The following is a 10498-nucleotide window of genomic DNA, read 5'->3' on the forward strand; positions in this document are numbered from 1 at the left end:
CTGAGAAAAGATCTGAGAAATGTGAACTGAGTTTTGCAAACTGCTCAACTATCAAAACCCAGCGTGTCATGGGGACTGTGTAAGGGCCAGTGAATACTCAAAACACGCTTCTGGGACATTACATGCTGTTCTCAGAGGATGTTGGTGCCGTGCTCACACAGAACGCTTTCCACGCTGGCTCCAGCATCGTTTGCAAAGAGAGGAGCTGCTCTGTGAAGACTGCTGCTGCCATTGGCTTCCAGGCAACCACAACTGCAGAGGGCTCAGATGGACAGCTCTTGAGCCTGGTGGGTGACTGTGACTGATGCAGCAGGGCATGCAGTTGTTCTGGAGAAAGAAGACCTCACGATGGTAACAGGCAGGCTGCTGACTGAGGCCTTCATGTTCAACATTTGTTGAGAAACAGCTCTTGAGAATTGTGTTTGGGATAGTCCCACATCTGTGTTGGCCTGTGATTCTTGATAGTCTTCCTTGTAGCTGCTTAGAAATACTTCTTCAGAGAGAATTACCTCTGGAGTGAGGTGATTCCTTCCAGAACTTGAAATGCAGCATCTTCCTAAGTAAACCCACCATCTTCAAGGATTTGGTTTCCCAATTGGGATCCTAATTCAAGCACAGAAAGCACTGCTGCCAGAATCCTAATTACATTGCAGGACAGAAGGTGCTCGCACATATAACACAGATCTCCAGTTAAGTGCTGCCCTGGGGGTGAGTACACTGCTGTCACTCCTTTACTTTCAATTAATAATGAAAACGCCATGATGTTCCTGAAACAGAACGTTCATCACCAATCAAACATCCCCACTGTGGCTCAGAAAGGCAAGAGCCTTGGACAGCTACTCGCCAATATGGTGTTTCCAGCTGCCCAGTGCTAGGTCCTGCTCACATCAGAGCTGTCTGCTCTCAGTTTCAGCAGCAGTTTGTGCCATTCAAGTGGCTCTGTTGTTGGCCAGCCCCAGGTGTACAAAGGGCACTTTCTAGTGGTTCTTCTGGGGCACCTGCCTTCTACCCAAAGTTCGAGGTGCACAAGTGAAAAGTACCCAGAGCTCAGAGCGAGCTTCACAGTGCTGTGCTAGGGCCCAGCCTTCAACAAAAGAATCACAACACACTGAAGAGTCTCTCTGAGGCCGTGGGCTGCCAAAGCTGAGAAGATCAGCTGTGCTGCTGAGGCAACAACTGTAGCCCATGACACTTCTCAACATGAACGTTTCAGTACTTGCAGTGGTTGCTCACAAGAAGAGGGTGCTGTGGCTTTAAAATTACAGTTTCTAAAGCATCATCTCTTTGTGATTGTAGCTACTGTTCCTAAAGATTTTATTTGATTAAAAAGAGCCTTTGGAATTTTAATTTGAACACAGATTGCACTGCCAGCCATGGGGATGCTAGTGGATGTGTGGACACGTGGGGCTGGCCTCATGTCTCCCCTGACCACGAGCTCACCTTGTCTTCAAACCTTGTTTTCCAAAGGTGGTCCTCATTTCTTCCCTTTTTCTTATTTACAGACTGGGTGGCTAGAAAGGGAGAAAGGTGTCTTAGGCTGTGGGGTGTGCTGCCTTCCCTCTGAGGCTGGTGAGGGCTGGTTTTACAGAAAGAGAGGGATATAGGTATGTGCAGATGCATTTATGTTGTCATAGATCTAACTTAGCCAGTTTTGTAAAGTCATACAAAGTATTTTTAATGATATCTGTACTTTGCATAAAGCTATGAATGGCATATGACATGCATTGAGTAATTCAGTAAAATACTTTTCTTCAAGTTTCCTTTTTTTTTTTCCTCAGTCATGTATATTTCATACTCTTCAAGCCTTCCACTTCACCACTGCCTTTAGCTTCTCGTTTGGTAAGATTAAAAAAGATTGACCCTGTTCATTACAGGCTGGCGCTTTGAAGCCTGATCCTCGTTAATCCAATCGAACAAGCACGGAAGCCACAAAAGCCTGAGCAATAAACACCAGCAGGGGGCTGCCACGTTTGGCTTGTGCCAGTTGGATTTACTGCTGTGTGGTTACAGTTGTTTGGTAGGCAATGGGCAGTAGTCCCAGAGAGTGTTTGTAGGGCAGGTTTTATTGGAACAGCAAAACCGGGAATGGTGCTTGACACTAATATGTAAAATGAAAGTTACCCTCTGAACTCTTAAGCAAGAGCACACATAATGTGTCTCTCGGCAAATGCTGAGATTTCATGACCATTGGCCACCGACTTAGCATGGAGAAAGCTGTTGTATCCAGGACGTTATCTATGGGAAGGTCCTTTCCAAGACCTTCTGCTTCAGCTGGGAACCTCAGGGTCTGGTTCAGGCTCTGCAGACAGACCAAGGCCATTAGCGGCAGTAAAGATAAGGCAAGGTCTTTAATTGCTTGTTAATTCCCCCCCTACCCCCCCCCCCCCCCCCCCCCCCCAGGCTGCTGTGGCACCCACGCTCAGCATTCAGCAAGGACTTCCTCAAGCTCCAATTAGCTCTATGTGAGTAATGAGAGCTCTTACAGTTCATAATAATGGGCATGAGTAAGTGTTAAGGGCTCTAAGGACATGGATGTGGTTACATCTCCCTCTCTCGGCTGTGTCCTGCCACTTAGCCTGGAGGCAGGGAAACAGCAGTATTTAGAGCTCAGCAATATCTGCTGTCGTTAGCTGTGTGGACTGCGTGTGGTGCTATGGAGGGACTGGGAATGCAATTGGAAATGCAGGACTGTTCCCAGAGCAGATGGCTAGTGGTGGTAATGGGGATGTTATGCATGTATCACGGATGTTTGGATACAGAGAAATAGCTGATTTTGCTTCAAAGGTAAAACTGAGTCAGCAGGATGTGAGTGTGCTACCCCTCTTGTTTTATTGAATAATTAGTGGAAAATGGAAAAGCAACTCTTACAGCACACTCACACATGGGGAGGTCACTGTTGCCATGGTGGTGGGTGCAGTCTCTTCCCTCTCTCCCAGCCCTACAAGCATGCATACTTAGCCAATGGAAATCCCCATGTGCCAGGCATTTGTCTTCAAGAGAAAACCGCCTGCTCTGTTCTGAGCACAACCAGGCTGCATGAAAGTACGTACCATGCCATCAACAGCACAGCCACTGAAGCCCTTCTCTCAAGGGGTTATTCTTTCCTAACAAAATGCAAGAAATTCCCAGGGTAAAGTTTAGAGAAAAAGTTATCAGAGAGGTCTCTGGAGATTTAAAGTGGTAATGTAAGCCGTATTTATTTAAAAATAGATGGAGTAAATTTGGAGTTGGGTTTGCACAACATACAGACCTCAAGCAACTAACATACAAATCCAGACAGGGAATGTGGCTAACCCCACTCACAATGGCAAGGGCCACTGTAATACAGCCCCTGTGGAGCCCACCCACACTGCACTGCTCAGCCACAAGGTGTTGCCATCCAGCTACAGGCACCCTGCTGCAGGGCTGCTTGTGCAGCATTGATTTTCCTCTCCATGCATTTTGCCGTGCTCCAGCATCCAGCAGGCATCCTGCAGCGCTTCCAACACTGCCTTGACCCCTTCCAACACAAGTCACACTGTCCAGCTTCAGCTCCTCTGCAGGACACTGGTGAGGCAGTGTGCTGGCGGATACAAACAGTTTGATGTGTCCCAGACAGGGCCAGCCATCCTCATGGGCTGCTTGAAATGCTGGAATTCACCAGATGTTTGCTTTGGATGCTGTTGTGTTGTTTTTGGGCAGGGCCTGACGAGTGCTGCTGGAGCAAGCACAGCGCCTTGGACAGCCGTGCCAAGGAAACGGTGCCCGCTGCTGGGAGCTCTGCTTGCTCTGTAAACAAAAAGGGCCACTTGCCCTTATCTGTGGCCCTGTGGAAATGAGGAGAAAGGTGGCTTGGCCCAGGTCCTGGGGAAAGCTGGAGCAGAGGCTCCAGGCATTTGGCTTCCTCTCCATGTTCTTTCCATGGGTCTCCACCGCTGCCTTTGAGCAGCCAAATGAAATGTATAGCACAACATCCTGATGCCTGGAGCAAACCGTAGACTTCACCCAAGGAGGCTGTCTGACAGGACAGAAATAAAACAGAATGACGGATGCCGTAGTCCAGGATTTGTTCAGCACAGCCAGCCTTTCCCCCACCCCGCCAGCAGTTACCCAAAACCTTCTGGGGCCCCTTGCCTGGCAGATCAATTGTGCGGCAGCTCCTGGGAGCAGCCTGCAGCTTTGAACACTTCGGGGATGTGGCTGTCCAGTTTGGAGATGATTTTGTAAATAGGCTTTTTCCAGGAAGGGTCAGCATCCCTGCCTGCCCGCACCGCTCTGAAGAACTCCTGCAGCGTCAGGCTTGCCACCTCCAGGAAGCAGCTGGGCACCTGCGGACAGATGAGCAGGTGGGCTCCAGGAAGTGGGCCCTGTGCCCCACACCCCGGCCCCTCACCTGGAAGTCGTTTCCCTTATTATAGTGCATGTTGAGGGCACGGAAGAGCTCCGAATCCCGTGAGACGCGCAGGGCTGTGGCCTCCGTGATGCCCTCCAGCAGGGCCTGCCGGGCAAACTTCTCCACCTGGATGTAGTAGAACTCACGGAAGTTGCTGAACCACTTGATGAGCTGGGAGTTGATGCAGCGGCTGAACTGTGCAGACACAGTGGGGGAAGTGGGCTCTCAACAAACCAGCACCAAAATTCCACACCCCGCGATCCTACCCTGCATCCCACAGCAGGTCTACCTGCACGTCAAGGAAGTAGGACCTCAGCAGAGCTGAGCTGGGGTAGCGGGTGAAGAAGAACATCAGCTTGGCCTTCTTCAGGTGGCCAGGGGTCAGCGCCTCCTAGATGTGGGCTTTGAGTCAAGGAAAACCTGCACATGGCAGCTTTGGTCTGTCATAGCCCATCCCTACAGCCTGGTGTCACAGGATGGCCAAGGAGGGTCCTCTGGGTCCTGCTTGAGCAGGGACGCCCGGAGCAGGGTGCCCAGGCCCACATCCAGGTGGCTTTTGGAGATCTCCAAGGAGGAGATTCCACAGCCTCTGGGAAACCTGTGCCTGTACAGTTAAAGCAAATTAACAAGAACGTTATCCAAATGTCCCTTGGATGCTGACAGGTGTGGGTCATCAGTCACCTTTTTCTAGGAAGGTTGTTCCAGTGTTTGACCACTCAGTAGCGGAAAGTTGGCTTTTCCCATCGGCATCTCTGAGGAGCCAGGCCACTCCATCTACCCCAAAGGATACGTGGGTAGGGGTAAGGGGTGTTCTGTTCCCCTCCACCATGTCAGGGCCCAGGGGCCTCACTGCCAATGGCCGCAGCTTGGTGACTGCCCAGCGTGCATCTGCAGGCTCCATGCGCCAACTCTCTGAGGCAGTAGGGCTGTCCCAGTGGTTGTGTGGGGTGTAGACCAGCAGCTGGCCCAGCAGCTGACTGTCCTGCACTGCCAGGGCAGCTGAGCCTGGCCTGTGACCCACACTGGGTGCCTGACGGAGGTTTCTGACCCCTTCCGGGCTGAAGGATCTGGCCTGAGAGCTCTTCCCCAGTGATAGTGATGGTGCCTCTGGCCGATGTGAGCCCGGGATGCTCGGGGAGGGTGCCTTAGCAAGTGATTTTCTGCCTTTCTCAGCAGGTAAACACCCTCCCCTGGCATCTGGCCCTAGCTCTAGCCGTTGCTGTAGGAGGTGGCTGGCTGCCTTTGGCCACACGGTCTTCAAGACGGAGTCCACCACACGGGATGTCATCCCAGCCAGCTCGTGTTTCAGGGCCTGAGAGAGCACCCTGGCTACTGAGGGCAGGATGCCTGCACTGCCTCTGCCTTCCTCATCCTCCCCTGCCGTGGGCCCATCCACCTCCAGGATGCTCTCCCAGAGAGTGGCTGTGTGTGAATGATGGGTGTTGGCAACACCATCCCTGCCCACTCTGTCTCCAGGTTTTCCAGGAAGCAGCTGCACTTTCCCAGCACCTTCCTGGGTTTGGGCAGCATCCCCAGAGTCACAGACCTGGGAGAACCTCTCCTGAAGCCACCTCAGCTGCTGCTCTAGAAAGCAGAGCTGCTCCCTCAGCTGCTGGCACTCTGCTGTGTGGGGACTGCCAGCAGCAGGTGCCCCTTGCCCAGCCACTCCCGCACCCTGCTGCTGAGGTACCCTCGGCTTCCTCTTGCCCTGGTGGGGCACTCCCCCACCTCTCTCCCTGCCCTGCGCCAAACCTCCCTCCAAGCCCTGGTGGGCTGGAAGGAGGCTCATGCCTTGGATGATGCTCTCCACCCTAGCCCTCTTGGCTTGTAGGTATTCATCGGAGAGCTGCTCCCCATCAGCTGCACAGGGCACAGGAGCAGGGCCACAGGTTCTGGTGATAGCCAGGGTTTGTGCTGCTTCTCTGAAAGGCACACCAAGTTCATAGCCCTGGGGCGGCTCCACTGCAGAGGAAGGGAAAAGGGTGCAGGGGTCCAGGCTCCTGCCAACTGCTGTGTGGCTGAGCAGCTGTGACATGAGGGATGAGCTAGGGGAAGGCAACAGAGGGTCCCTCTGGAAACAAGGTTCTGTTTTCATCCCTTGGTGGTGCTTTGTAGTAACACAGCCTCTGTCCTGCACAGGGGCAGACTTGCCATTCCTCATGTCCTCTTTCTGCCTGGGCACCAGTGAGCTACCCTGCAACTGGTAGGGGATCATTTCCACAGACAGACTGGCAGGCGTTCCTGGCGATGCTTCTGCCAGCTAGAGGTACAGAGCTGAAGAAAGAGTAAAGTATCACTGGTAGAACCAAACACAGCTACCCTCCATGCATGCTCACATGACAGATTTTCCCAGCTCCCACCTGACAGCAGGCATTTGCGGTGCCTAGAGCCCACTTCTAATGGTTTGGGCCTTGAATGTGCCAAGCAGTGAGGGCTCTCTGCACCACAGCTTTGCCCTGGAAGGGTTGAAGATCCATCTCACCGTGCCTTGACCACAACTTCTCCCCCCCACCCCAGGTAACAGGAGCCTCAGGTGTGTCGGGCACAGGCTCAGAGCGATAAGTAGAAAGGGAGATCACCTTTGGCAAGAGTCCCCTTTGAGCTCGTGGACTGTGGTACAAGGGCACTGAGCACCAGATAGAGCCTTCCCCCAGGTGCACCTAGGCAAAGGCGTTTGCAGCTGCCACTGAGCACTGTCAGGGTGCCCGGAAATAAGGACAGCAGCCAGAGCTCTACAGAAGGCATTCACAGCATGGAGCAAAGGGAGCCCTGAGGGCATGAGGATGAGCAGCATCTGCCATCCCCCAATGCTGGGGTGGTTGGAAGAGGCACAGCAAGGGGCTAAAAGCAGAAAAAGCACAGTATGACCGCTACTAGCAGGACATGCTGGGACAGTGCTGCTGAGGGCTTGTCAAAACAGAATAAAAGGGATGGGGATTACTGGGGAAGAGAAGAATTCCTGAGCCAGCAGCCTCAGGCTTAAAATTGTCACAATGAGTGCAGGCAGCCAGCCACCCCTCCTCTTGCTAGTTCTGACACCTTTAAAACAGGAATAGCAAAAGCTCATGTCCTGGTCCGTTAAAGAGTAAAAATCCCTATGGGGTGCTGCCTCACCAACCACATTAATTAGCATCAGCTCTGCATGTCTGAAGTGGTTTATGCCTTTTAGAGCCATCTTTAAAGGGCCTGAGATTCTTTCACCTATATCCAGATACATCTGATCATTTTCAGTGCTGTTAATCTCCTGTCCCCGTGACTTTTCTCTACAGCAAGTCCTCCTCCATGTTACTGAGTGGTGTTTAAAAAAAAGCCTCTACTCACTCTTTTCAGCAGGCCGCTTGTTAGCCTTTATTCCAGGTTGGTGTTCAGAAGAGCAATCACACACCACGGCATATCACTCCAGTGCAGGTCCTCGGGCTTGTCTTCCCTGTAAATTGCACTGCCCCACCATTTTGCTAGACCATTTTCCCTCTCCCTCCTCTGTCACACCTTTCTGGATCCTCTACTGCTGCTCTACCTGTAATAAACCATTTCCCAGGCTGCCTGACAGCACTTGTTCTCTGTGTAGCCTCCCCTCCCTCCCAGCCATGAGGTTTCCATTTCCCCAGCAGTGTGGCTACTTGCTCTGCCCAAGGTCAGCATGAGGCCCAGCTGCCGGCAGCTCTTGCTCACCCCATTCACAGCTTGCTTCACCCTCAGCCACACACTGCTCCTTAGAGTAGCAGCTGCCTATGGTAAAGCTACACAGCAAATGCAAGGTACATATATATCTTATTCATTCTTCAGATGTTCCACACAGGGAGCCTCAGCTGGAGGATGGGAGAAAAGCGAGGGGCTTTCCAGCATCAATCTGTATCCAGACTGGCCCTATGTCCTGGCCCAAGTAAATTGCTCCCACTAACAGGGTCCTCTCCCTGCAGTTCGCAGTTGGGTGCTCCCATTCCTGCTGCTGCTACCAGCCTTTACCAGTGCAGTCTTCCAAAATAGTAAAAAGAAACAGATGCTCCTCCAAACTGAAGAAAAAAAACAAGGAGGAAAATGAAGATGCCCAGAGAAGCTGGCAGGTATGTCCTCCCCAGACATCAGCCACACCGCAGAGCTCCCCATCCACTTCTTTCTGGGAGCACCATGTCACCCCACTGGCAGCCTGTCACCCCACAGCTTTCCCAAGGCGTCCCATTTCTGCCACCAGTGAGGAGCCCCAGCCCAAGCCGCGTGCCTTTCTGTGCCCCACTCACCTGGGCTGCCAAGGTGCAGGATGTGTGCTGGGTGCTGCAGGATGATGGAGAAGCCACCCAGCAAGTCCTCCCGCTATGCTCATGTCCTGTAAAGAGGGAGTGGGGTGGCTGGAGGCAGCCAACCAGCTGGGAACAACTCCTGAATATGCAGATGGATGTCCAGGGGTCTGGCCACCTGCCTTAGCGTCCCCCAGGCTTACAGAAATGATAACAACGTTGTTGATTCTGTATCTCCCAAAACACATTCAAAAGGACGAGTATTTGGAGAGGAGATATTGCTTTATTCTGGGCAGGGCACAAGGTGGAATATTCCCACAAATCAAGTGCTCTGAGTCTTTATGCTGGCTTCCATTTATAGTCAAAAGTTTTCACCATATGCCTACCTAATACATAAATGACACCTATCCGTTACACATTAATAAGCTTATGTAAGCATAAGGTTCTATAACATATTTGAATCTTCTGTGCTTGTGCAAGGGTCGTCAGTGATTGTTTGGGGAGGCATCCCACTCCTCACTTTATCCGTATTTGGGCACAAGGACATTTAGTCTCTTCTGATTGGTTCCTCTTTTGGACTTGTGTCCTCATCTCAAGGATGCTGTCCCTGTGGGTCTAATTTATGACAGTCTTGAATCTTTGAAGAGAAACATCCCATCTCAGGAAGGTTGTTTATCAGAGATAAGAAAGACATCTGGAACTTAAAGCAGAGCTTCAACCTTGAGCAAAATACCTCAGACAGACAAAAATGTCAAATAATCAGCTTCTGAGACATTACCAGCACTAGGCTGAGCAGACCATCAGTTCCCCATATCCATCATGGCAGAGCACTAAGCAGTGCCTGTCAGGCTCTGCAGCTCAGTCGTGCTGTGGCAGCTGAGAGGCTGAGGCCCATGAGGAGGCAATCCCTGGAGCAGAGAACTCCATCCAGCATCCTCCATGCAACACTGTACGATCACCCCACCAACTAGCACAACCTTGAGAGAGCTGGGAAGCTGCAATTTGATCTGACAGCACCCATCTAGGACTCAAGACAATTAATCATTAATGAGATGACATAAGTACAACAGCCAGAGGCAAGCGGTACCCATGGCCTGGAGCTTCAGGTGAACAGAGCTCCTGCTGAAGGTGCGCAGGTGCTTCTGATGTTCCCTACTGTGGTGATGCCAGGGGTCCACAATACAGGAAACAGTTGGGAAGACTTTTCACCATGTGGTGGCTGGACATGGAACAGGCTCCCCAGGGCAGTGGTTGCAGCTCCAAGCTGATGGAGTTCAAAGAGCATTCAGACAATGCTCTCAGGCACAGGGTTGGAATTTTGGGTGGTCCCATATGGAGACAGAAGTTGAACTCAATGGTCCTTGTGGGTCCCTTCCAACTTGGGACATTCAGCAAAAGTCAGTACCTTGCTGACTGTCGGGAACTCGAGAGATATTCCTACCATCAGCACAACCCAACCTCTGCTCCAGGATGGAGCTGCTTGACATTTGGTGTGGGAGGCAAAAGCAGATGGAACTCCTGGAGCTAGACAAAACCAAATTGCCTCTGCCATTTCCAGGTTGCCATCTACCTCACCTCCACGTACTTAATAAATACTGTGATGATTGTTTTATTCATTTGGTAGGCAGGTGGCTGTGGTTAAAAGCAGTTGACACCAGGCAGTCCTGCTCAAGGGTCTCAGCCCTCTATAGACAAACTGCAGAGAAACCCCTGGCAGAGAGCCTTTCTGGCACAGCTGCTTTGTTTTAAAGCAGTCAGCACATCTTTGAAGCCTCAGAGACAACACCCTATTGATTTTTCTTCAATCTTTTTTGAAAATCTCACCAAGAATGTTCATTGCAAATTTATTTTAGGAGACTATTTTGAAGGTTGCAGTTTACCACTGATGTAT

At 51.5% G+C, this 10498-nt stretch overlaps 1 protein-coding gene across 1 annotated transcript; it reads right to left on the reverse strand.

The window, feature by feature from the left end:
• Positions 1 to 2903: 2903 nt before the first annotated feature.
• PROX2 (prospero homeobox 2) lies at positions 2904 to 8793 on the reverse strand. The gene is given in 7 exon segments (XM_048947682.1): positions 2904 to 3997; positions 4114 to 4307; positions 4373 to 4585; positions 4587 to 4763; positions 5163 to 6646; positions 7694 to 8385; positions 8611 to 8793. Coding segments are annotated over 4 exon segments (2001 nt in total). The 5' UTR covers positions 6588 to 6646; positions 7694 to 8385; positions 8611 to 8793; the 3' UTR covers positions 2904 to 3997; positions 4114 to 4121.
• Between the last annotated feature and the right edge of the window lie 1705 nt (positions 8794 to 10498).

The sequence above is a fragment of the Lagopus muta genome, chromosome 6 (genome assembly GCF_023343835.1).
Source record: "Lagopus muta isolate bLagMut1 chromosome 6, bLagMut1 primary, whole genome shotgun sequence".
Classification (NCBI taxonomy): Eukaryota; Metazoa; Chordata; class Aves; order Galliformes; family Phasianidae; genus Lagopus; species Lagopus muta.